The 27,132-nt window shown below is 56.8% G+C and overlaps 1 protein-coding gene across 14 annotated transcripts in view; it reads right to left on the reverse strand.

The window, feature by feature from the left end:
• ABLIM3 (actin binding LIM protein family member 3) overlaps positions 1 to 27,132 on the reverse strand; it is a 50,081-nt gene that overhangs the window by 13,717 nt on the left and 9,232 nt on the right. For 13 of the 14 annotated variants that reach the window (XM_061456637.1, XM_061456641.1, XM_061456635.1 and 10 more), the window contains exons 2-6: positions 5,909 to 6,046; positions 3,451 to 3,634; positions 3,007 to 3,119; positions 845 to 971; positions 615 to 708 (exon numbers count right to left, since the gene is read on the reverse strand). In XM_061456637.1, coding sequence (XP_061312621.1) covers positions 615 to 708; positions 845 to 971; positions 3,007 to 3,119; positions 3,451 to 3,634; positions 5,909 to 6,046 — 656 coding nt within the window. Of the gene's footprint in view, positions 1 to 614; positions 709 to 844; positions 972 to 3,006; positions 3,120 to 3,450; positions 3,635 to 5,908; positions 6,050 to 27,132 lie in introns of all 14 variants that reach the window. The other variant, XM_061456636.1, reaches the window with a different exon arrangement.

Below are 27,132 nucleotides of genomic sequence, written 5' to 3' on the forward strand. Positions count from 1 at the left end.
CCCTGCATCCCTCAGTGGCTCTGCTGGAGCAGCTCCTGCTGCCCCCAATGTGATGAGTAAAACCCCTCCGGATCCAGCACAGGGAAGGGGACCCCTGCTCTGGTTGCTGCCCTGCAGGAGATGTGCCATGGGGATGCTGCCCATGGGCAGGGTGCTGCAGCCCCTCGCCCAGGCTCCGCAGCAGCAGCTGAGCTGGATGCGTTTCCAAGGCAACAGCAGGCTGCCTGCACAGGGTGCCTTCGGAAGGCTGGGACCAGCGTGGTGGGGACACCCCAGAGCTGGGCATTGGTAGCAGCATAGTTAAGGCTTGTGTCCCCACATCTTGGGCTCCAGATGTGTCCCAGCTCACAGAGGCCCCCACATGCTCTGGCTGCTTACCTCCGGCACCCAAACCACCATTCCAAAGGTCTGCAGCACGGTGGTGCTCCTTCCCCCATTGCCACCCTCCAGAGAAGGTGATCATACTGTACCACAGGAAAAGCCCTGAGACATCAAGGTTATTACAAGGGCGCAGGATGATGTTCCCACACCTCCTCAAAGCATGCACCTTTGGATGTGACGTACATGGTCCCTACTACAGACTGGGATGGGGTGGCTGGAGCCCCAGGACTCACCTCCAGGACTCTGCCGCTGATGTACCTGTCGCAGGTCTCGCACTTGATGCCGAACTGGGCATGGTAGTCAGACTCACAGTAAGGGATGCCATCCCTTTGGGAGAGGGAGAAGAAGGGGGTAAGGGCAGGTAAGCAGGGCTGGGCACCCCCTCGCTTCAGCCCCAGCCCCAGGGGCACAGCCTGACAATGGCCAGCACAGCCAAGCCTGCTGCCAGGACGGTGGCACTCACTTGCTGATGTACTCGCCGGTGAGGATGATCCCGCATGTTTGGCACTTGAAGCAGCTGACGTGCCACTGCTTCTCCAGGGCCAGGAGGGACTGGCCTTGCTTGATCTCCTCCTTGCAGCCTGCACAGTCTGGGGAGACAGAAGAGGGGGCTGTGGGACCACCGCAGTTCGCTGTGGGGCTCAGCACCACAGCAGGAACACCCACATCTGCTGACCCACACCAAGGCACCCCAGCTGCTTAACCTGGCACACCCCTTGCACCCAGAGGACACCCTTTTCCAGGGATGCTGCTGTTATAAACACCCTGCTCCTGACACCACTCCAGGGGCAGCCTCTTGGGGATCATTTCTTCATGGGGAATCATTTCTTCATGGGAATATGCCACCTCCGCTTGCCCCCAGCAAAGGAGGCAGGAGGAAAGTGTCCTGCTGGAGCTGGGACTTCCACAGCACCACTGGCACCCAGCCGTCCCACCCAAGCACCCACCAGGCAAGGTCATGGGCTGGCAGGACCATGCTGCCCTGGCAGGTCCCAAGGGGCTCCCATCCAGGCGGGAGCAATGGGAAGTGACCGGCAGTGCGTGCGGCAGAGGAAGGGCTGTGCTCTCCGGCAGCCGCGTCCGGCCCCGCTGCAGTACTGACGAGACTCCCTTCCTTCCCCTCTTCCCCTGGCTCCCGTCAAGGCTGGGAGCAGGAAGCACATGGACCCCTGACCTTGACTCCTCCTTGTCCTCTTCTTCCCTGGGCAGCAGGTTGGCCTGGATGGGGTTTCTCCTTAACCCCCTCCCAGCTGCCTCCCTCTCCACTGCGGCACCAGGGGGGTACAGGAGCACGGCGCTGGCAGCCTGAGCAGACTTCGCCTCTCAGCCCATCCCAGGCAGCTCTGCACCAAGTCCCTGCCAGCTGGACAAAGCTAAGGAAGGAGGATTTCTGACCCCCGGCAAAAGCAGGCTGGCCAAGTCAGCTGAGACAGGATCTGTGTTTCACAGGTCCTGCTGGCTTTTGGGCTGCTCACAGGGAGAGGATGAGCATCTCCTAGGGATGTCCTGCCCAAAGAGTATACCAGCACTGCCTCCAACAGGCACACCTTCTCTGCCAGGGTCACCTGCGCAGCAGGAGGCACATGCAGGCAGCAGGGTACAGCTGGCTGCTGCCTATGAATAAAGCACGGTGTCCTCAGGTACTCCTCCCCTGCAGGCAGGTAGGAGCACTGGGCTGTTGGGAAGGGGATGGGAAGAGAGAGGAAGAGGCAGAGCATGTGGCTACTCTTCCCTTGCCTGCTGCCCTGGCCCTGTGATGGGAGACAGCAGGGTGCTGCAGCTGGCCACAGCCTGCCTCTGGGCAGCTCGAGGTGCTGATGGAGGAAGACTGGGGAAGCCCTGTCCTTTGGCTGGTGCTTCTTCAAACCCTGCCACATCCCCTAACTCCACTGAGGCCATGGTGAGAGCTGGGGGAGTCAGCTTGGGAGGGCTCCCAGGGACCCATCAGCACCAACCCATAACTCAACCCAAACAACCCCCACCATTGCCACCATGGTGAATGGGTGGCAGCAGCTCCATGCCACAGTGATGCTCTACCAGCCCCCAGGCACAGCACCTATAGATGATCTGCAGTGGCCTGGGGCAGCACGGAAACACTGTGGGGACAAAGCATGGCATGAAGAAAAGGTACCCCAAGGAACAACCCGGGTCAAAAGCAAAGCCAAATCTAAAAGAGCCTGCCTGTTGCTTGGACTCATCAGTGCAAGGGGATGAGTGTAAGGAGCCTTTCAGTGCTTGTAGAAGCACTGAGTCCCAGCAGCACTGGCACAGCGGGTGAGCAGTGCTGGGGCTGGCACTTGGACACAGACCTTGGTGCAGCTGGACACAAACATCTGGGCACTGCCTCAGAGCACACCCGGTTCCAGCACCTCCCCACTGCCTCAGACAGCTCCTGCTGGGCTGGTGGCCCCGATCCAGGTCACAGACAGGCCAAGGGAGCTCCCCAAACCAGCAGTGACCTGCAAGGTGGAGCTGCAGGACTGCCCTGTTCCTCCTCCGAACCGCTGTGAATGCCTGTGGCTCTGTGCAGGGCTGCACACTGGCCCCAGAGCCCAGCCCAGCACCACCCAGGGACACACGGTCCCTTCTTGCAACCATCCCATAACACAAGAGCATTCAACTTACGGCTGGGCCCGTGGATCTTGATGGGTTTGGTGCTGATGAGGGAGTGGGAGCAGTTCTGGCACACGCAATCCTTCCCACTGAAGGTGACCTTGTCTCCAATGGGGAACGGCTTCCTGTGGCCAAACAGAGGTGGGGAGGTGTGAGCTGCTGCTCTCCTCCATGAGGTGCTTGGGGCTGCCTGTGAGCTCCTTCCCCAGGGCTAGCAAGACCCATGGTGCTGAGGAGCAAGGGCTGCCAAGGGAGGCAGTGAGCATGCACGTGAGCTGGGGCAGGAGCACCATGCAGCTCTCCTGGGCGCGATGGGAAGGGTCAGAGCCGTTTCACTTCCACCAAGAAAACGCAGAGGAGGCCCCTGCTTGAGGTGCTGAGCAGGGAACGGGGGTAGTGAACAGCCCTGTCCTTGGTGGCCATGAGGCCATGCACCCTGGTGATGGCAGAACTCACCTGCACGTGCTGCAGACGAAGCACTTGGGGTGGTAGGTCCTGCCCAGGGCAGAGATGACCTCTCCAGTGATGAAGTCCCCGCAGCTGTCACAGCGGGTCCCATAGAGCTGCTGGTAGTCGTGCGTGCAGATGTACTCCTGGTTCTTGAAGAAGAAGCCAGACTGGGCCAGGTCGCAGCCGCACACTGCAGGGGGGACATGCACCGTCAAGGGGGCATCTCTGAGCCCACCTCTCCAGCAGCATCCCTGAAGACGCAGCTTTCTCCAGGTACCTCAGCAGGTTTCCCTTGCCACTGGACGCGCTGGGGCCTTCGCCCAGCACCACAAGATGTCAGTGTTGGGCTGCAGCTTGGTGCAGGATGGTGCTGCCCGGACAGCCAGGGCTGGGGGCTCACACCCTGCAGCTCCCACTCGCCATCCACAAACAGCTCACGGCATCCCCCTCCCGGACCCATGGCACCCGGGGGGGATTCAGCCCCTCCGTTTGACATTGACAGTGTCAGGAATCACAGTACAGAACTGCCAAAGAATGGGGCATGCCCTAGGGACAGCTGGGGAAAGGTCTTCACACCCTGGGGCATGGCCTTCTCCATGGTGAGCCATCTCTGCTCCCTGACCTGGACATGAAGCTGGGAACAGGTCCTGGGAGCAACTGGTGTTGACGCTCTCGCTGCTTGTTTTTCCTTAGGTGACCAGCTCAACCTCACTTCCTTCCCTGCTGTGGGAACCATGGGTGGTGCACAGCCCATCAGGGTAATCCAAGTTGACGTGGCAAGCCCTGGCCCTTAGTGTCATTTCCCTCCTATGTCTTTGCCATTTGCAGAGAGACCTCAAGAGCATCAGCCCCCGGAAGGTACCTCAGGAGTGGCATAGGGGTCCTGGGGTCTTTGTATGATGTCCATCACCCATCCTGCAAGGTGACGAGGTGGAAGGGGAAACTACAGAGCAACTGAGTACCCGCTGGCACAGCCCATCTTGGTCCCTGCTTTACCCCTCATCCCCACATACCCCTTGGTCCTGTCCTTGCACACCTCACCCATGGGCCAGCCCACACATAGCCACCCCCCCCAGGCAGAGCTGGACCCGCTGCTGCAGGGCCCATGGGGCAGAGATGCATCTCCTCTCCCACCAAACATCCTCACCACCCTGAAGCAGCTCGCAGCATTTACTTGTCAGTGACGAGGGACAGGCCACCAGCTCTGGGACAGCGCCAGGGAGCAAAAGCAAGAAGAAACGAGGCAGGTATGGGCCCTGTTTGCTGTGGGAGCCATAACACTTCCCCAGGGGCTGCACCAGCCACGCCAGGCTCCCAGGGACATGTCAGGAACAAGACATGGGGCTGGCGAGGGAGCTGGCAGCAGCCAGAGGTGGCAGTGGGGTAAGAGCTGTGAGCGAAGGTGAGACAGGAGGATGTCCTCTCATTAGTTATTCCCTTTCACTTGGAAATCGGGCAGCGAGTGCTGCCAAGCTCTCCCTGCTGGCTCCTGGACCCTTTGAAGCCGACGGCTGTCTGAGCTCTTTGTCTGGATGTGCAGCTCCCGCTTTATCCCTCCTGTCCAAGCTGGGAAGGGGCAGAGGACCCAGCAAAGCCCCTGCACATGTGGGGTAGCCCCAAGGGCAACCTGGGACCCACAGTCCTCCTAGAGACCTGGGGGGACAGCCTTGGGGAAGAGTCCCCTCCAGCCAAACCTCCTGCTCCCCAGAAAGGAGCAGCAAAGCATGACCAAGAGGATGGGGATTTATGTCCTGCTTACCACAAAGTGTTGAGATCTTGGAAGCCCAGAGCCCTGGTAACGGGATGCTTTACAACCTACAGAAGCAGACACTGGCCTGGTTGAGAGGTGCTGCTTTAATAAACGCGCTAAGGAGCCCTTCAGCATCAGCTCTGGGCCGTTAGCTTTTACAGCTCTGCAGCTCCTGTGCACAAGGAGGATTCAAGCAGCCTCTCTATCTGCCAGCCCCTGGGGGCTGCAGTGTCCCTGCTGCAGCAATCCACATCCCACAGTGTCTCGATTGCATCCCATGTGCGAGTGGCAATGGTCCATCACCCACCCCCAGCCCCATCAGAACCCCTACCTTGCTACCTCTCAGTCAGGCTGGAATCACCTCCTCCTGATGTGGGGGCAGAAGGCTGAAGGACATGGGGACCCCCAGATCCCAGATGGGCTGTGGGAACGTTTGGGAACGGCACAGTACAGGCTGTTGACATTCAGATAGCTCGAGGGTCTTGGTGCCCAGGCCTTGGTCACCCCTGTTCACAGGGGCTCTGCCATCACACAGGGACACTGCCTGCACCCTGCAACCCCCTGCCAATACCTCCCCTCCTGCACCACGCCATGGCCACCCCCGGGTGTGTGACCACATCCCAGTGGTCCAGGTATGTCTGCCCCCAGCCTTTTGCTTTCCAGGCTGCACCCAGGGCTGTGAGGGAAGCAGCTCGTGGGGCAGCACCCTCCTACCTTGGCAGGTGAAGCAGCGGATGTGGAAGTGGTTGCTCTGGACTCGCACCACCTCGCCCTTGCAGGTGTCCCCGCAGCGGTAGCACTGGATGACGGTGGAGCTGCTCCCAGGGGTGTAGGGGTTCTGCTGATAGGGAACTGCTGGCAGAAAGGAGAGAAGCAAGAGAGAGGAAGGGTCTGTCAGCATTCGAGACACACACTGACCCCAGACGGGTGGCTGCAGAGGAGCCCTCCAGTGTCTGCGACACAGCGCTAGTCATCAGGACATCTCTCAGAGCAAGGACAGCAGAGACTGTGCTGGCACACAGGAACTCCAAGCTGGGTGCATATTCCTGTCTGGATTCAGGACTTCCCTGTCCCCGCAAGAGAACCACTACCTGTGTTTGGCTCACAGGTCTGCAGCCCTAAGTGCCCAGGCACTGCTCCCTGACCCTGTGTGCATAACCAGGTCACCCGCACCATCACCCCAAAGCCTCACAAAGCTCCACAGATGCTCTCCTATCTCCTAGGCAAGTGCAGAAGGACAACACATGGACCATCTACCCTCTGGCTCTGCTCCACTCAGCTCTCAGGCAGTCCTGGCTTCTTGCTGACCTGCTCAGCCACAGGCCAGCGAGCACTGATTTGGCAGCAGCACGGGAAGGAACTGTTGTTTCTGTGGAGCTTCCACTTGTTTGGGTAAGAACTGGATAAAGAAGTAATTTTTCAAGGAGCTTTCAAACACCACAGCAATTGAGCATTTAGCCCTGGTGGGTCTGTCACCTCCTCGGTGAGGAGCAGCACTTCCAGCCCCACTGCTCCTTCTGGAGCTGCACCGTGGCACGTGCAGGCTCTGTGCTGAGCTGGGGGCTGCAGGGGAGGACAGGAGAACACAGGTCCCTGGAGCAGTGGGAAGAGCTGACCTTCTCCTGCTGCAGATGGTGCTGGGTCTCGCCTCCACGCTCACCTCCTGCTGCAGCTCTGCAGACCACCACGAAGGGCTGATGCTCGGCATCTTCACCCCACGCTCCAGCAGAGGAACCATATGGAGCAGGAGGTCTTTCTGCTGCCCCAGCACAATCCCCAGACACATACAGAACACGTTTTAAAGAGCAGCTCCTCTTTCCCTGCCCCATCTGCAAGCGTATGGGCTGCTTGCAAGAGGTGACACCGTGCTAACCGCTGCAGGCAGGGGCCAAGCAGCAAAGGACTTGCTTGTGTAAGATGTCAGAGAAGGAGATGCAACTTGGGCAGCTCGAGCAGTGAAGGGCAGGATTTCAATGGAGCAGAGACTTTCTGACCTAGTGCTGAACTGCATTCCCAGGAACAAGAGAAGCAGCTGATTGAAACCTGGTATGAGAACTCCCTCCAGAGCAGGGAGGAAAGGACACAGGACAGAGGAGATCACTCATCAGAGGCTCCTCATTCACCAGGGGTGCAGATCATGTGGCAGGGAACAGAAACAGCCCATTATTGGCTTCAAAAGCAAAGAAAGAGAAGTCAAAGTGACACTGAGACTGCCACACAGTAAAACCTCATCCCATGTGCCAAGTGCCCAGAGACACGCTCTGGGGACGTGCAGCACTGGGAAAATGGGCTGACCGTCCCTGCCCACTCCAGCTCCATCCTGCTTTGCCCAGTCCCACCTGAGGGCTACAAGGAAAGTTGAGGTCTTTCCTGTGTACACCCAGCAAAGCTCAGGCTCCAGCCTCAATGGGAGCTTCCAAGAGCTGCTGGGGCTTCCCTCCTGACCGTGCTCTTGCAGCTCTCAGAGGTCAACAGAGGTACCCAAGGTACTAAAGGGCACTGCAGTGCTAACAGAGGACCTACAAACGGGATTCAGGTCTGGAGCTCAGACCAGCAGGCACATTAACTAGACTAGGTCTAAATCCCTTTGAGATCCTAAATACGATGAGGGATACCTGTAAAGGGAGCAGGGAGGCACAATCCCTGGGAAGAGAGGGGCAGGACCTCCTGCGGTGGCTGCTGCTGGTGGGAGTGCATGAGCTCTGCAGCAGCCTGGGAGGACCCAGGCCTGATCCCAACAGGATGTCTGGAATAAAGGGGGGGATCTCTTCTATAGGGGTCTCCAGCAGAGCAAGAGTTACAGCACTGAAGCTTCCTCCCACACACCCCATGCTCACACCCTTGCCTAGAATGAAGCAGAAGCCAAGCCCTGGGACACAGCCATGGCAATCCACAAAGCCTGGAGGAGAAAGCAGGAGGGAGGTGGGATGAGAGGCTGGAATTAATCAACACTTAAACAAACATTAATAATAAAAAAAAAGGAAGGAGAAAAAAAATCAATGTCAGAAAATGCAGGCATCACTTATTCCGGGCTTCTGGTCTCCAGGGGAAACTTCCTGGTGTCCATAGCAACACATCACCAAGCCCCTGCACTGGCAGCTCTGATGGGAAGGAAGGCAGAGGAAAAGGAGCCAGGATGGAAGAGATGCTTATAGCTGCCTTACACCACTGGCACAGCCAGAACTGATATGGTCACTCCTATTTGTACCCATAGAGATGGGTCAGGACCCGGCTTAGGCACCGTCACCCTCCCGCCTGCCAGCTTTGTTCAGCATTATGCCAAAAGCTCCCCGATTTGTGATTAACCTCCGGTCCACGCTGGAATTTCGCTCTGGGAACATTAACGCATTGTGTTGCTGGGGCTCTGGTTGTTTGTGAGCAGGCAGCTGCCTGCCTCGTGGCCCTGCACAGGAAGTATTACACATCACAACACCCCTGAGCAGGGGGACAGCTGAGCGGGGCAAAGCTCATTACACCCAAATAATCCAGTAATAATGTAAGTAGCATTAGTGGCCTTGCAGGCTGGAATACACTGGGGCGAGGGAGCTGCCCGAAGAATGCCTTAATCTCACCCCAGTTTGCTGGTGCTATTGCTTGTAGAGTGGGAATTAAGCTGGCTTCGCTCAGCAGTTAATGCACTCGTGCACCAAGATGCAGTGCAAGAGGTTGCCCAGGGCTGGTCTCCTGCAGGGATGCCCCATGTCCTGTGTGGTGCCTGATCTGCTGCGGGTGCAGCCAGGGCTGCCTGCGCACCCAACAGATTTCCAACTGATCCGGATTACGGTGGCACCTCCGGTCAGGGATCCGTGCCCTGCATGGGCTTAGGGACAGACAACAGCAGCCATACGTAAGCAAGGGAGCCTGTGACCTGGGAGGGGGGAGACAGTGCCCCTGGCAACACCTAGGAGCACGTAGAGGAGCTCTGTCCCCCAGGAGGGAAGAGGGACCTTGCCGAAGAGATGCTCCCAGCCACACTGCAGGGAGCGATCTGCACCTTCCTGCTGCGCATCCCTGGGCAATCCCCTTCCTTCATTCCCGGAGCACCCACCTGCTGCTTTAGGAGGGCCAACAGCCTTGTTTGCCTTCCTGTCCTCTTCCTGCGAGCCCTCCACCGAGGAGCAGCAGTATGGGGGAATACTGAACCCTTACATTGCCTCTGAAACACTTTGAGTCCTTCAGGAGGATGGAGCTGATGGGAGATGATCCCCATCATAAAGGGATAGCAGCTAAACACCAATGCAAGTAATAGGGCACAGCCCCCCAAAACAGCTCAGGGGTGAAAGGCTCCAAAGAAACTCCATACCCCACCAGCAGCAAACCAGGACCAAGCTTCCAGGAGCACAAGCTGAAAGAAGACACCCAGGGGCATTTATAAAGAACCATCCACCATCCCTTCCTGGGATCTGACCGGGTCCTGCTGGTTTCCCACCTATCTCCTCCTCCCAGCCCATCAGCCCTCCAGAAGATCAATTAGGTAGAAACTGTTGCAGGTGGAGTGTGCATCATTAGCAACAGGTAACTGGGAGAGTCTGCCCTGACACCCTGTTTGCTATCAGCATGTTTATGAGACAGCATCTCCACAGGGGGATGGGGAGTCCTGATTTAATTAATTACCAGTAATTAATATTTGCACAATGCTTGGAGAGCCACAGGTGAAGGAGACCGTGGAAGAGCAAAGCATTCAAACTTCAATTAATAACGAGAGGTGCTGCCACTGTGGGAAGCTGAGCTGGGTGGGTGCCGGGGGCTGAGCTCTGGCACGTGCAGTGAGATGTGAGCAAGTGGATGCAGGCTGCACGTACGGGAGGTGTCCTTGCTGGGTGCTGTGGGTGTCAGCATAGGATCCAGCTTCATGGGTGCTGGGGATGTGCCTGGCAGTTGGGATGGCTGCTGGGAGGTGAGGGGGAGCAGCAGCAGCAGTGCGTCAGGGCAGATGATGCCGTCAGGATTCCTCACACCTCCATAGGGCTGAGCCCTCTTCCAGCAGCCGCTGCCTCCCACTTCTCCCTACTTCTGCAGTGAGCAATTGACCACTGTCATCCTCTGTGCATCCCCTGCCCCAAGTGGGGCTGTAAATCATCCTCTCACCCTCATCTGCATGCACAGGGATGCCATGCATGGGATGTGGCTCTCCTGGCAAGGATGATGGAAGCTGGGCACCCAGGTGGGCTGGGCTGGCAGACCCAGTCCCCTCGTGTCCCTAGGGAAGGTTGATGCCACGGCAATGGTCGAAGGCGAGGAGCAGGCTGGGAGCATGGCGGGGGCTGCAGCAGCTCAGGAAGAGGAAGCCCAGCCCCATCAGTGTGCGCCGGCCCCGGAGGCAGTCGAGGCCGAGGGGCGGCAATGACTGGCCAGAAAGGAATTTTGCTGGAAGCACTGGAGGCCGAGGCAGGGATGAAGCACGGCTGATGGGACACAATGTGCCGGGCTGGGGGTGGAGAGTGAGGGGGTGCGAAAGAAACCCCACTGGGATGCAGGGAGAAAGAGGTGCTGCGAGCCAGCCCCCCAAATCCCCCTGCTGCAGCAGGGATGGAGGGTGACCCAGCCAACTCCAAGCCCCAAGGGCAAGGGCAAGGATTTCCCCTTCAAGAGCTGTGCTGTTCCCCAAGGGTGGCCGGGAGGAAGGGTGGGAGCTCCAGCAGCCATGGGATATGGGTTTCTCATCAGCAGCAGGCCTGAGGGCTCCTGCCTGCTGTCCTGCAGCGGCCAAACAGCTCGGCCACAGCCATAAGAACCCCTTGGGGAGGAAGAGAAAGATGGGATTGGAGCCAAATGCTGCCGCTGCTGCAGGCAGGTGTGGGAGAGCTGCAGCCAGGCGTCCCGTGGGGCTGCCTCCGACCCTCACGTGTGGGAATGAGCCTGCTTCAGCTGTGTGGCTGCAGGGCTGTGGTGGTGATGATGGGGAAAGGTGCTGGGGGCTGCTGGCAGTGGGTAGGTGGGTTGGGGACACAATGTGGGCACGTGCACCCTGCCATGCCAGTGCTGATGGCCCAACTGCAGGATCAGCCAAATCACCCCTGAGATAAAGGATGGGGCAAGCAGTCAGGACGCTCAGCTCCGGGGGCACATCTGATATGTCCTGTGACATCTGCAAGGCCATGGCGCTGCTGAGGTGCTCCCAATAAAGGCATGGGCTGAGGGCAGGTACCATGGATCTGCTGTGGGACAGTCTGAGCTTGGAGTGGCTCCAGCTGCTTGTCCTGATGTTTGCATTGCATCTGTTGCTGTCCCCACACGTGCAGCACAGCAGTGGGCTGTGATGGGTACTGGCAGGGAGCGAGGCAGTGTGGCTGGGAGCAATGGGGACCACCCTCATTACGCAGACCAGGCACTGAGGGATTTCCAAGCCATGAAGAAACAGTCCCGTTAATCAGCACTGAGCATCGTGCAGGCAGGATTACAAGCCCCTGGCAAGTCCATGCCAGCCTCTCCTCTACTATGGCAGCTCGCAAGCAAAGCCATCTGTGACTTACAGCTAAAGCCCCTCCACCAAGCCACAGCTCCTAATCGAGCCCTTGGCTTCCCTAATTAGATCATGACCAATTACTGCTTCCACCTGCCTCATGCTGTCCCCCTGCCCCTCACTGCTGCCACTCCTGCACCACATCACCTTCCCTGGCGTGACACAGGACACAGACAAAGTGTGGGTGCTGCGAGGATGGCAGCCACTGAAGCTGAGCAGCAGAGCCAGCATGGGAGAGGCTGAGGTAGCAGGACAGGGCTGGGATGGGGATGTTGGGACGGGGATGCTGGGATGGGGATGTTGGGATGGGGATGCATCTGGCATCACACGGGACAGGGAGGAGTCCTCTTTAGCTAGGTATTGGAGGGAGGACCTGAATGAGCATGGCTGGGCATCACAGAGGATAACTGCAGCTAATGTCTGTGCAAGCCCCTTCTGTGCAGAAATAGGTCAAGGGAGCAGGGCAGAGGTGCCAGCCCCATGCTCCCATGCTGCAGCACCTTCGCTGCTCCCCAAGTGCCACTGCCCAGCTCATCTGTGCTCCACAACCTCTCCTAGTAGGGCTGGCAGCCAGAGAAACCCTGCAGCAGACTCAATGAGCTCAAATGTGCCCTGGTCCTGCTCCATCCCTGTATCCTGGTGCTCACTGTGGATGTGAACCTCGCCTGGAGATGCTCGAAGGCTCAGGCCCTGCCTCGGTGGGATGACAGGAGGGAAGGATGAGGGACAGGGCTGTGGGCTCAGCACAGAGAGCTGACAGCACTGTGCTTTGCACCACGTGGGCAGTGCTGCCCATGCAGAGGCTTGGAGGGGGCACAACCAGCCTCTCCTATTGCTTTGCTCCCCATGCTCCCAGCACCATCCTGGGAAGCAAAGCAGCCAGTGCTGGGGGGGGCTTCCCCCATGCTGGGGAGTTCCCCAGAGCTCATGTCAAGCTGGAACTGGTAGGAGGCAGCAAACTGTCACTGTCACACAGACTCAAGTGGTGGCAGTTGCTGTGGTTGGCCAGCGGCGTGGGAAGGTGCCCAAACGGGTGCCAAAGCCTCGTGCTAACAGCAAAGGCATGGCAGAACCATGTGCTGGGGTGGGAGCTGGACCGTGGGAGGACACACACTGCTGCTGGTATGAAAGGAGATCAAAAAAACACAGGGAGAGGCAAAGGACAAGGGTAAAGAGGGAAGGAAAGGAGGAGGAGAGAAAGAGGATAGAAGGCCAAAGGGGAAAAGCTGCAGCAGTGAACAGCGAGGGCCCTGCCCATGGAGCAGAGTTTGCTGCTGGCTGCGTTCATGGAAACTGTTCTCCCAACGCGAGCAGTGAGGAAGCAGTGATTGTCTCCCCGCGCTGACCCCGCTGCCGGCTGCTGCCCTGCCTGCCCGCAGGATGTTTGCTTCCCAGGGCTGCATCAGGGGAAACCCAGGACCCCGCTGCCAGCCGGGCTGCGGCAGTTGTACCTCCCCTGGCGCATCCAGGGCCCCGCGCGTCCCTGCTTTGCTGAAAGCAGTTGTGATCCTCACAGATTCTCGAGGAAGGAGCTGCTCTCTGAGCTCTTGCAGCCGCAGGGAGATGCGAAGACAGCGCACAGCAGCGGGACAACAGGAAGCCTTGTGTAGTGCTCACAAACCTCCCGAGCATGACAGCTACACCCTAGGCTGGCGAGGCAGGGAGCACACTGTGCCACAACCCCAACCGTCCTGCCTGGTAGCAGCCAGGGAGCACCACAGGGAGCAAACCTGTGCATGGCATCCTCAGGGTTGCAGCAGTCATGCCCAGAGCACCATCCAGGAAACAGGTCCTTTTGCCACTCTCCAGGTAAAGGAGGAGGATGAGCACCCTGCCACAGGCTAAAGGGCATTCCCGGCCCCACGCTGCTCTGTGCCATGGGGTGTGTGCCCGGAGCTGGGCTGCACCTCCCACTGCTGATGCTCTCACCCCAGCAGCAGCACTCACTCATGGCACTGGGGTTATCTAACAGCAGAACCATCCTTTAGAGTTTCATCTTCACTCACCAGCCCCTGCTACTGAATAAATGAAGAAGGGGAGGGCTTGGGGGGCACAAGCCTGCACTGCCATGGAATTACTGCAGCATAGGGCTGGCATCTCTCAAGAGCTTCACTAACATCCTCCCTTTCCTGGGATGGCTGCACAAGGACTAGAGAACAGTGAGGGACCAGGACCCTGGCTGTGCACCCCTGTGTGTGGCAGCTTGAGGGGCACAGAGCTCAGGAGGGGGCTGGAGCAAGGCAGCAGGTCTTAGGGGTGTAACACTGGAAGGTAATGCATGTTAGGAGTTCCGTGTGTGCGGGTGAACACCTTGTTCTTGCAGCCACATGTCTGCATGGCTGGCATGGTATGTATGGATGTGCCCTCTGCACTGGCTGCATCCCCCCATCGCCAGCAAGTGCTGCCGGGGTCTTTTTTCCCAGATAACACTTGTACAGCTTGTCATGGCAACAAGATCTCCTTGAACTGCAGTCACAGGCAGGACGCCTGGTGCTAGCGCATTTGCCTGTCTGTAGGCATCACGGAAGCCCTTTCCAGCAGAGCTCTGGGCTACACAGACCCCCAGACTGGGTGTGAGCAGTACCCTCAAGGGAGGGTGGCTGCTGACTCCCCATGCCAGGCCCAACCTGCTCCCTAACTGGGATGCAGCTGAGACCTGGGTGTTTTTTGCAATGATTAACAGACAGCATCAGGCAGTTCCTCTCATTTCATCCCTCTGAGCATCTGTGGGATGCTCAGACCCCTGCCACCGTGCTCCCTTTGCTCAGACCCCTTGCACATGCTCCCTTTCCCAGCAGCAATTTGCAGGAGGGATGGAAGGCCTGGGAGATGTGGGAGAAGGAAGGTTGTGCATCCAGCATCCCCCTCACAGGCAGGGCAAGGCCTGGGGCTGTTCCTTCCACAGTCAGTTTCCTGGGCACAGTGCTCAGAGCTACAGGCAAAATCCTCTTGGAATTGCCAGCCAGCACTGCCCTCCATAAGCAAAACTGTTCTCATCACAACATGCAGCATTGCACCCAGAGTGCCTGTCCCATAGGGACCTCAGGCTGCACCCCAGAGCTGACGCCGCGTGTTCCAAATAACCACATAGGGCAGAGATGGGGAGTTCAGCCCCTGCAGTGGCTCATGGAAAAGAGATCCCGCAGCACCTGGTGCACCATATCTGCACTGAGGCTGACCATGCTGCAGCTGCATGCACATCTTAACGGCGTGCCCAGTCTCGCAGGCAGGCATGGTATTTCCACCCAGCGTGGGGCTGGAGATGTAGCACTCAACAGGGAACCACAGGCTCTAGGAATGGCAATAAATCTCCAAAAGGCACAGCTCGAATTTCACAGCTCCCATTTAATTCCCCTCCCTATTATCCCTGAGAATATTTTAGCAGTTCTTGGTGTCTTGGGGAGAGGAAGAGAAAGGGTAGATTGCATTTTAATTAATAATGGCTGAAATGCATGGCTGCCCAGGGCAGGAGCTGCGGTGAGCCCGAAGCAAGGAGTGATGCTGAAACAGAAGGGGACAGCAAGGCAATTCCAGGAGCCAGAGTCCTGGGTCCTGCTCTGAGGTGGCTCCATTGGGACAGCCGTGAGCATCCCCCTCTGCCCATTCCCCAGCAGAAGCAAGGATGCTCCGCATCTCTGCAAGCCAGGTAGCTACCTTCCTTCTTCCTCTTAAAACCATTGCAAGGACATTAGCTATCACAGCCCTGGAGCTCTGACACAAGATCTGGCTCCTGAAGGAGTCCCAAAACAGCCCGGTGAAGGCGGAGCTTCCCCATAGTGAAGCTGGGAAGCAGCAGATATCACACGGCCAGCCCTGGCTGTAATGCCCAGAGGTAGTTGAGGCTCTTGGTTGCCAGACAACAGGTTCAGTGGGGCACCAGCAAGGACCATGGCAGTGCCAGAGCAGGATCACTCCCTGGTGATGCAGCTCCCCAGTGTTTGGCTGTCCAAATGCTATCCAGATCCACTGCAGTGCTATGAAGTCACCAGTGACTTGGGACTAGCAGCGCTGGGAAGCGAGATGCTTCCTGCAGCATCCCCTAATGACTACCAGGTGAACTGTGCTGCCAGCTCTGCTGGGTCTCCCTATAAGTGCAGCCTGGTCAGGAAAGCACCCCAGCTGGCACAGGTATCAAGTACAGCAGGGCCTGAGGGGACTACATCAGAGCTGCTCTGGCCCCATGAGCAAGCCTGCAGGGCCCTGGGGCATCACTGCAGGACCAGATCCCAGTTCCACTGAGCTCCCCACAGCCACACTGAGGGCTCTGGCACAAGAGACACTTTCACCCTAAGCTTGGGTCGTGCTTTTGGTGCTTGGTGTAGGGCTGGGGAGCTGCACGGAGCTGCCTGGGCGTGCAGACAACTATTGATTTGCTTTGCTTTCAAGAAAAACAGAGCAGTGAAGCCATGGGGGAGAGCACGTGAGGGGCATATGTGTGTGAGCTGAAGGAGATGGAGGATGTAGACAGCAAGCAGGCATCCCCAGGGGACGAGCCCAGAGCATATGCACTGCCCAGACCTCTTCTCTCTCCCTCTCACCTCAGCAGATGACGACAGGGGTGCGCTACCAACACAGGGGACACATGCGCTCGGATGCCCCAGGCAGATGCCTGCATACATGCAATCCGGTCCTTACTCAGATCAGCTAAGATGCTGGATCTGGGCCCAGAAAGCCAGAACAGGTCCCTCTTGAGGGATTGCCTCTTGATTCAGAGGGTCAGCCTCAATTTAGAAGGTCTGATGAAGCAATAAGCAGCAGGAGAAAAGCCAAGGGTAATGCAGGGATACAGGAGCCACCAGGAGCTGCGGAGAGCCCCTGGCTTTGTGCTGTGCATCCCAGGCCTACACCGGGCGGTCACAGCCCTTCAGATCCAGAGCCTCATGGCTCCTTCCAGGAGAGACAATACCAGGCTCCTACAGCACTGCACAAACTCCCCTTTTACCCACAAACCCAATGACAAGGGGCATGGTGAGAGCCAGCAAACACGCTCCTGCCCTCTTGCACCTCTCTGCAGCATCCCAGCCCTGACCCACAGCCAGAGGCATCCCCTGCCTGTCACATACAGCCAAGGCTGCTCCCACCGATAGTGTTTGCCACCGCTCCCACCAGCCGTTGCTTCGCCAGCAGATGCGCAGCACTCTCCGAGATCAGCATTTTGGGCTGCAGAAAGGTTTATTTGAGGCAGGCGAGGAGGGATCCCTGCTGAGAGGCTGAAGATGGGATTTCATCCTTACATCTGGTTCAGCTTAATAAGAGTCTTGCCCGAGCTGTTACAGATACAACTAAATTGTGTATGAGTGAGGGGGTGCGAGGCAGATGAGTGCATCCTGCACACAGACACATCACACATCCATGGCTTGAGTGCTGCCTGCGGCCCAAAGCAAGGCTGGGGACTACCCTGGGACAGGGATCTGGGCAAGCACAAACCCAACCTGAGCAGTCATAGAGACACAGAGCTGCTCCTGGTGGCCCTCTGTGGATCCCAGGTGCAGGACAGCCACCTCAGGCCACGTTCCACAGAGGACACCTCTGTACCAGCCTCCTGCCCTGCTGCTGGACCCTGCCATTCCCATGGGGTGACACAGCCCCAGCCCTGAATCTCCACTGCAGTGAGATGCTGCAGAGCAAATACAAAAGCTTTCTCCACATCCCCTCCTCCAGCATCCTGTGACATTCCCCTCCCTCGGTACACACGGCCACTGCATCCCACACATCCTCCAAGTGTGGGGTCAAACCAGGGCTGCCACTCCCAGCAGGAGATTTGGGCCCCTTCAGCCTCTCCCGTTGCTCCCCTGGGGTGATGCTGGCTGGGGAAGGGACCTGGGTGGTCTCGAGGGAGGCAGCCAGGCACTGGCCAGAGCCCATCTCCTCCCCCAGATCTTATTCATGATGCGTGACAAGTGGGTGAGATACAAACAGCTCACACAGCGAGAACACAGGGAGAGCACGCCTTGGCCGGGGGCTGCACCCAGCCCCAGCCCACACGATGCTATTTCCTGCTCTAACCAGGCTGGACAACTTTTAAGGGTCCATGCGAGAGGATGCCTTTGGGTCCTGGTGTCAAGGGGTGCCAGATGTGCGCGGTAGAAGAGACTAAACTCGAGGTCCCGGCCAGGAGATGAAAACCATTAGCTCATCATTTTGCCAAGGCCAAATTCCCTGCTCAATAGAGTCTGTGTTCAGTGTTGGGATGCAGGCAGTGCTGCGTGGGAGCACAGGGGGACTCTCCCCTCCCTGCCAAAGCCTACCCACGGCCAGCAGCCAGGGATGCAGGAGCCTGGGTGAGCTTTAGCAGGAGGGATCCATCCCAACCAACAAAACCACCCCCAAACCAACAAAAACCCCCAAAACCAAAAGCAGCAACAGGGCTTTCTGAGGAAAGGACAGGGCAAAGGAGCTGTCAGATGGGCTCCGACACGGTGGCATCTCCCGCTGGGCCTTGAAGGGGGCTGTGGAGTCAGTGCCAGGGTGTCCGGGACAGGAGCTGACACAATGGAAACATTGAGGCTCGCTCCTCACATGCACATGAGCGCGCTGGAGACAGCCAGGACAGAAAGGAGCTTATTCCTGGCTGAGGCATGGCAGGATTTTCTGTTTGCTGCTATGTTTTGTATTTGTGGCTTCCCGTATGGAAATGCTTTTTCCCTTTAACCTCCACCCACAAGCCCAATGGATTTCGTTGCAGTTTTCAAAACATATGGTGCATGCATCAATAACATAAAGGATGCTATATTTAAAATATTACAAAGCAAGCCAGGAGCCAGCATTTTTAAACTAGGGCAGTGTCTGGAGAGTGAAAAATGTGGGGATTTAGGATTTTCTATGCTAGATCAGAGAAACAGCCCTGTTAGAAGAGATGGAGCCAGGCTGGCAACCCGCCACCTTGCAGCAGACTGTTGCTTGCATAGCCCGCTATCTACTTCTGGAGAGGATCCACGGGGTCAGCCTGCACCCAGTGCAGTGCTGCTGAGCCCAGCACCTCTCTGCCCCCATCACTCCATCCAGCCGATACTTGGCAAGGTGGTCTGTGTGCGATGCTCTAGAAAGACAGCCCAAACCATAATGCACTGAGCTAATTTCTTTCTGGTTTCTTCTGCAATCAGTTGATTCCCTGATGAGCTGAATACCTCCTGTATTACTCCACTAATAACTCTGTGCATAGCATCATTTATCTGGCCAATACAAGCACTGCAAGGAAGAGGAATTCTTGCCTTTTGCAGGCAGAGGTTAGAAGACCAGAGGACGACTCCATGTCACTGGAGCTTGTTCTCCTATTCTGCAGAGTGCAGTGCATTCACTTGTTTTATTTTAAACCACATTCATGCTAGCATTGTAACTCCAACCTGAGAGACTGCGTCATCGCCAGGGAATGAGGGGTGTTGGATTTGCTATTTTTAACTCCTTCGACTCCAGGGAGGGAACTGGAATCTAATCTCCATCCAGAGACACTGCATAGACATTAATGCAATGAAATGGGAATTTGGACTGGAGGTGACAGCTGGCAAAGCAAGCCCCGGCGTCACAGAGGGGACAATCTCCCCATAAATAGGATGCATGGAAGGGGGATATGTTACAGAGCAATCCCGATGCTATCAACGCGTGCTCAGAGGGACAGGAGGCTCAAGACCAGCCGACCCCAGCCAGGCCCATTCCAGGGGATGAATTACAGCTCAGGGCTGTGGGCAAGACACCATTGGGAGCTTCCCCAGCAGGCTCCAAATTCCTGTATCCACTCTGATATCCTGGGAAGGTGCTTTCTAAAACAACTGGGATCTCATCAGCTGTGCTCCTGGGAGGGGGGCAACACAGCCCAGGGCTGCAGCATGAAGAGCACTGCCACATCCCCTTGGAGCCCTGCTGAACCATCCCACTGCCTGCAAACCATGGGGCTGGAAGACACAAAACACACACCTGCAGCCAAGTACTGCACAGCACAGAGGGTGTTTACTGCTTTTCTTAAGCTACTGTTAACCCCCTCTAATTCTGTTAAAGGTACCAAATGGAACCTTTAAGTGGTCATAAAAAGATTGTGCCCACCCCCCATGGAGCTCATCTGGCCATGCACAAGTGGCAGAGGGGAGCACAGCAGGCACCAGTGTGCAGTGGGGGACAGCACTGTGCCAGGGAGCCCTATGGCCACCAACAAGTTACAGGCACCACAAGCACTACAGGACAGGCAGACACTGATCCATGGGCTCCTCAGGATGGTGCTCGGAAACACCTTGTGCTGGCTGTCACAGTCTCACCGATCCCATCCTCAATGCCTACGTCAGGGTAAAAACCTGTGCGACAAAGCATCTTGCACAAGTTACGAAGAGCACAGCCCCTTGGCACTGCAAGGGTCAACAGAAAGATACCCCCGAGGGGATGCTCCCCTATCAGCAGCACCCCTGAGCATGATGGGCAGCCAGCCAACAGCAGTGACAGTGGAGATGACCACATCTGAGGCTCCAAGCCACCTAGCAGAGATTAAAGGTGGGTTGAGAAGGGGGAAACTTCCTCCCTGCAATGCAGGGATGCACTGAGGAGTCCCTGGGACAGAGCAGTCACAGATCACCCCTGGTGCAGAGCCACTCTGGGGCTCTTGGCAGCTGAAGACCGGCCCATGGCTGGCTCCTATCACACAGGCATGTGCTTACACAGGTATGCACAGCCAGTCACCACCACAGCCTGGCTTCCCAGCTCCTCCACCAGCAGCTGCCATGGGCTCCCATCCATCCTCTGCCCTGGGAAAGGCAGATCCCACTCTATGCTCCGCCACAGCTCCAAGAGCTCCTGCACAGGCTGCTGAGGTGTTCACCCAAAGCTGTTAGTGTTTAGCTTCTGCCATGTGTCGGTTTCAGTTGGATGGAAACTGAGTTTCGATATTAAAAGACAGCAGTTTTTGTTCTCCTTGCCATCTGTATGTTTGTGTATTTCCCCTACCACAATAATTAGCAGGCTGGGCTCCAGCCAGGCTCAGGAGGAGATCTTCATAGAGACATCTTCCCAGCAATTCAAACAGCTTCATCGTTTCTTTTATGGCTCCCCTAGTGCAGCCCCCATCACCAAGGTCATCACAGCCCAAGCTGACGCTCTTGGCAAAGGCAGCAGGGATGGAAGTGCTGCCCCCCAAAGAGCGTCAGTCCCTGTAGCTGTGGAGCTCAGTACCCAAGAAGTGCATGTGATGGATGAAACCCCACATCCTGAAAGGCAGTGGGAAGTCTGTCACGCTCCTGCCAGGTCCCCAGCACAGACCCACATCACCAGCACCTCCAGAGCCCGGCCACAAGAAGCCCAGCCCTCCCTGGGGTGCACACCACTAATGTGGTCCCTACAACACACAGAGCCCAGCTGATGACTGGCATCAGCCAGCCACCTTCTCCCTGCGTGTCCCCTCTTCTTTCCCCCCTGACCCACTCACTAGCCCTAAGGCTTGAAGTCACTGCTGCTGGCCCAAGGGTGGTCAGGACTCAGCCAAGCCCAGCAGGACCTCAGCTCCCATGCCAGGCCAGCGCTGTTGAAAGCCTCTGCATGGGTTTCAGCAACTGCATCTCTCTTCCCTGCCCCTCCATGAGCACACCCACATGTCCACCTTGGAAAGTTGGGTTTCTCCTGGTGCAGTCTCCTACGGTTGCTCCTGCTGCCCTCACAGAATCATTATGGTTGGAAGGGGCCTCTGGAGATCGTCTGGTCCAACCCCCTGCCAAGGCAGGGCCACAACAAGCGGGTTACACAGGATCACATCCAGTGCATCACCACAAGCCCCAGCCAACAGCCAGAGCAGGACCCTGCACAGCGATGTTTGCAAAGCACTTGTGTTTGAGCAGCTCTGGCAGCGGGAAGCAGGGATGTGCTGGGATCTCCATGTGGGACCATGGGAGAGGAGTGTTGCTGTTACTGCTCCGCCTTGGCAAACCATATTCTGATTTCAGGCTGGCTGATAAACAGACTTCAGCTTGCACATACACAGACATCTGCCTGAGGCAAACAGCAGGACACAAATGTACAAGCAAATTTGGCAACTTTATGTGAATTAAATGTGCATTTAATTAAGATTTATGGGGGGGCTGTGATAGCAATTGATTATCAAAATCAGATTATTTATGGGGGTTTAGCAACTCTACAGGAGATTAATGTTGTTTCCAGAATAAATCCTCAGTAAATATATGTTTCCCCAGTAATCAGCTAATAACATGTCATCCTAATTATCTCATGAAAGGGGCACAGCAGCTCTGACAAATACTGAAGAGATAACACTGGTGTCTGCAAATCAGCACCAGAAGGCCACAAGCCACACTCTGCCTCCAAATCACACTCCACTGGTGTCCTTCAGCACCAGACCACGGCCAGGGGATGCCTCCAAGTCCCCAGTACCAGCCTCAGTCTCAGGCAAAGACTGGATCTGGGATCCAGATAATGCTTTGCCCAAAGACAAAGGGAGGTTTGCACCCCACAGCCCTGAGCCTAGCCAAGGCAAGGTCAAGTCACTTCAGTCGCTCACATGGTTACAGGGGACGATATCAAGAGAAGAAGTAGCATGGCTCCTAGGATGGAAAAACGTGCATCTTTGCTCTTGTTCTTGGGAATAAGCCCATGTTCTGCAATGGGGAACAGCTCATATTTATACAATCTTATATTGCTCTGCTGGCAGGTTGTCTTGCCCATTAGACCCAAAGGGACTGCTTGTGCTGCAGCAGCTCCTCTGTTTTCCTTAAGTAGCACTTGCACACTAAAACCCCCAACATTTATTGAACAGTTCTGGCAGCAAGAGGAGAATGAAGCAGTGCCATGCAGCCAGCCCTGCCAGCTCCCCTCCCAGCCCCCTGCACAAGGTGCTGCACAGCCCCGGTGAGGCCACCCCATGTCCTGATCCATCGTCTCCCCAGACCCCAGGATATGTCACCGGGATGGTCCCAGGGACCCCCATCCCTGGGAGGAGGTGGCAGCTGGACACTGTGACCATGGCCAGGGCAAGCACAGGACCATTACTCTGGGATGCAGAGAGATGCTCTGGCAGTCGCTATGGCAACCCTGATACACAGCAGAGTGAACAAAGCTGACAGAGAAACAGAGGAAAAGGAAAGACAAAAAAAGGGAAAGAGTTTAAAGTCATGGGGCAAAGACTGGGGGCAGGAGGGAGCATGGGATGGGGAAGTATGGGTGTTATGGAAGAGAGCTGCCTTGAGCATGCCAGCCTTGAGATGACCTTCAGCAAGGTGACCCAGGGTGTGCACTGAGTGCACCACCGAGATGCTGTCTGTTGGCACTGCTGGGACAGCCCCAGCAAAGGTCCCTCCAGGACACACTGGGCCACCTCCATGGCTGGTTGTGAAAGGACCCTGGAAGCAGTAGGGGTAAAGTACACTTTGTGGCATGGCTTGGGGCTCACCTGAACCCCTGACCCAAGGTCTGGGTAAGAGGCAGAGGCAAAACCACTAAAATTCACTGTTGTAAGCCCTTGCACTGCAAGAACAAGAGGTGCATCCACTGCCAAAGCATGTTCCGTTCTTGCTTCTCCATCCCACTTCATTAAGGCAGAGAACTGAAAAACAGACATGAGGGTTTGGGTCAGAAAACAGCAACTACAGCCTCTCTCAGCTGGAACGGAAAAATAACATCCCACTTTGGCTGTTTTTTCTAATGAAATAAATCCACAGAGGGAAGCTCCCCCCTGCTGAGTCGCCCTCGCGATAGCTGAACAGTAAACACAGAAACAGCCTCTTGCAGCAGTGCTGCCTCAGCCCACTGGTCATGGGGATGAGAGCAGGGTACATGGGGATGAGAGCAGGGTACATGGGGAGCAGGAGGCGGTCAGCAGGGCTGGTTGTACATGGGAACCTGATGGCAACAGGAGGAAAACTGAGAAAACTCCTGGGAAAAGCACTGGGTGGAACAGCTCAGCCATTTTGGCAAAGGGAAGGTGAGAGGAACTCCAAGGTATTTAGCACTGATGCTACAGGAGGAGCTGGAGCAGGGCAGCAGCCAACGGGCACCTGTGGGAGAGGACCCCTGTCCCTACTGCAGCACAGGCAGGTAAAGCACACCCCTGCACCAGTGCTCACACAGTACAACACTCTCAGGGAGCTTAACCATTTCCCCACACATCCTGAGCCTGGGATGGAAGAACATGGGGCAGCCCAGCGATGGGGCCAGCAAGTGACAAGCAGGGCTTGGCGCTGGGCAAGGACAAACCAGGCTGGGGACGTGGCCGGACAAGGCACATCCAGAACAATAAACTTATGAGCAGACAAGGGGTTTGGGCACAGACATAATCCTGACCCTTCCTCCTCCCTGCTGTCTGCTCTGCTCAGCTCCTGCATACACCCAGAGACCCCACTTCAAACAGAGGGGCTGCAGCGCAGGAAGCGGCAGGCAGGCAGACGCAGCTGTCTCCTGCTAAAAGCCTTTGGTGCCAGGGGAAGAACAGCCTTCAACCATCAGGCTGCAGGCAAAGAGCCAAGCCCTGGCATCATGTACTGCTGCCCAGCTCCTGACATGGACCAGCCACAGAGATTCAACCTCCCTCCCAGACAGGGTGGGTTCAGCCCTCCCCATCCCACCTCTCTGCTATATATACACGTAAATAAATCCAACTGTGTACAGTAAGCACCAGAGATCCTCTTAACCCTCCACGCTCTCCTCTCTGGAGTCAGGGCTAAGGGCTGCTGCCCTGTGCTGTAGGCACAGGAACTGGGGCATTCTCCACTAACAAACCCATTCGTGCAGCAAAACTCACCCGCACCGAGGTCACGGCTCCCTTCCCACTGAGATGTCCCTCCCAGGCTGAACCGACAGTCTGTCCCCAACAGCCTCTGGAAACCACAGCTCCCAGCTCCTCATTAGCGACAATTAACAGGCACTCAGCAGGCCCAGCAGAGCTGGCACTTTCCAGAGGGAACAAGTCCCCTTTCAACAGGGAAAATGAACGTGCTTTGTTGCGCACACTTTTGGCTTAAATGAGCCAAAACCTTCCTGCCAAGGAACAGAATTATGTCCCAGATCGGACCCTTTGTGCCACCTTTGACTAACCAAGCGAGGACTGAAGGCCAGGGCAGCCGCAGATAACCTCTGTTGGCAAGCCCTCACTCTGCCACATGCCTCAGGATGCTTCCACAGCAGCCCAGTGACAGGCAGACAAGGCAGGAGCAGGGGCTGGGGGTACCCCTGCCTTGGGCAGGGCCACGGGCACTCATGGCTGCGCTGCTGGCTCAGAACCACCCGCTGCTCCTCCAGAAGTTATTTCAGACCAGTGAGAAACTTCTTGGAGCCAGGAGAAGCCAACCAGGGTAAGAGGCACCTCTTCACCCTCCCCAGGCGAGGGGCTGCCCCAGGGTTTGGCAAAGGAGGTGGGTAGAGACCTCAGCACCCACAGAGGGTGGCTGCACTTGGACTCCCACGCTACAGCATTAAAGCAAGCTGTGGGCTTGAGACATACAGTGAGATCAGCACATTATGAGTGGCAACCTCCTACCTGAGGCCAGTGCAAGGACCAGGCAGCACACAATCTCCAGCATCATCATTGCCCCAGCCTGGAGCTGGGCAGGGATAACCCATCCCCAGCCTCTGCTTCCCTGGGTATTTGCCTAGCTTATGAGGAAGAGAAAAAAAAAAGACAAGCAAGCAAGAGGGAGACAGCCTGGATGTGACAGGCTGGCAAGTCTGACAGAAGAGTCTTGTTAGCAGTGCTTTCTCCCTGCAGTTCGAGCGGGGGCAAAGCCAAGGAATGCTTCCCAGCAGCCTGCACCAAACAAGCCCAGCTGCACTGAGATTTCAACTGCTATGGCAGAGCAGGGGTGGGCAGCACAGTGAGGGGTCTGTGAGGACAGAGCAGCACGAGCAGCATCTCACAGGGTGTGAAACCGCCACTGCCCCCCCAGCCAGCCTTCCTCCAGCAGGAAGGGTGCATCTGACCCCGCACTGTGTCTGACGGGGGCTGAGCTTGGGGTGTTTCACCCTGAGGCTGCAGTGCCCTGATGACAGCACATCCTGCCTTGTGCCACTGGGTATTTGGGACCTCTGGGCCAGCTCGGGTGCAAGCCTGCAGCTCAGCTGGGAACCAGGGATGTGGGGATCAGCAACAGCCACGGCAGAACTCCACCAGTTCTCCAGGAGAAGGAGAGGAAGGATCTGGCAGATCTCTAAGCTGACTAAGAGCTCTGAGTGCCCAGTGGCTCTGCTGTACCAAGCACAAGCCAAAGCAATTAGCATTTCTTGGAGACGCTCTGTGTAATCTTCCCTGAGTGATGGGGAGAGCTGCCACAAGCACAGGGGAGGGCCTGGAGCCACTTTCCGGGACCAGGAAGATGCTGTGCTGGCAGTGACACAAGGCAGAGCAGGGCTGTCCTGCTGAAGGGACCTCCTGCCAGCAGCCCTGGTATCACTGCTCCAGCCAGGCGCTGGGGAGCTGCATCCTCATCCAGTCACAGCCCCACCACCAGATCCTGCCCCCAGGTGCTACAAGCTGTCAGGCAGCAGGAAGCCAGAAGCTAGAGCAGAGAGGCAGCTCTCAGCCTCCTTCTTGGAGCACAGCCCAGGTGGGGAAAGGCCACCTTGGGAAAAGCCAGGGCCAGGACCAACCTCATCCATCAGCTCCCAGGCAGAGCTGTCAGCCAGAGCCTGGAGGCAGGAATGGAGCACAGATGAGCCAGGAGCTGTTAGGGGAATCACGCAAGAGCAGCAGCAGCCAGTCCAGCCCAGGCATCCAAGAGTCAGGGATTATTTTTAACGGCTACTTGTAGAACACAGCAAGCACCCACAGGAGAGACAGACAGAGCTGATGCTCGCCCCATCCCTCTCCCCACACGTGCAACAAGCATATCTCACAGCCAGGCTTTTTATAGGGTTCCCCATTCCCGCTGGGCATGCAGCTCAGTACGACCACACCACCCCCTCCCTCAGTAATCACTCACATGCCGTTCACTAAAGTCTTTCCATTCCCTCTTGAGCTGTTTCCTCTCCTCTCCTTATTAGGGATCCACCTACCTATCCATCTTCTCATTCTCTCTCCCTCAGTGGCTATTTTTAAAATGCCATAAAAGCTTTCAACTGGTAGCATCCTCAGGGATGCAAGGGATTTTATATGTAACCCATCACAAGCAGTCATCACCACATAACTCACTATGCAGGCAGCGACTTTCCTTTTCTCAGAAGCAGGGGAGGGGAGAACATCCACGCTCATCCTCAGCTCTCCCTGGCCAGCACTATCAGGCATCTCCCATCCCAAAGGGGAAGGATCAGGTCCAACCCACTCCTCTCCCAGGGTGGCAACTGGGACAGATGGTGGGATAATGGTGCAAGTCCCCTCAAGTAGCATCTGTGGGTGTATGAAGGGGTGGGTTTGCTTACTGAATAAAAGGCTGTGAGCTGGGCATCATCCCCTTCCATGCCTTAGCATCTGCCACCAGCTGAAGGAGGGCTTCCTTGCTGAGAAGATGGCTGTGTTTCTCTTTGTATGCCCATGCTCATGTAAGCTGCTATACTGCTTGGCTCCCAT

This window comes from Pezoporus flaviventris, unplaced genomic scaffold (assembly GCF_033815535.1).
Source record: "Pezoporus flaviventris isolate CSIRO_AGI_PZ_B2104156 unplaced genomic scaffold, CSIRO_AGI_Pfla_v1 ptg000023l, whole genome shotgun sequence".
Lineage (NCBI taxonomy): Eukaryota > Metazoa > Chordata > Aves > Psittaciformes > Psittacidae > Pezoporus > Pezoporus flaviventris.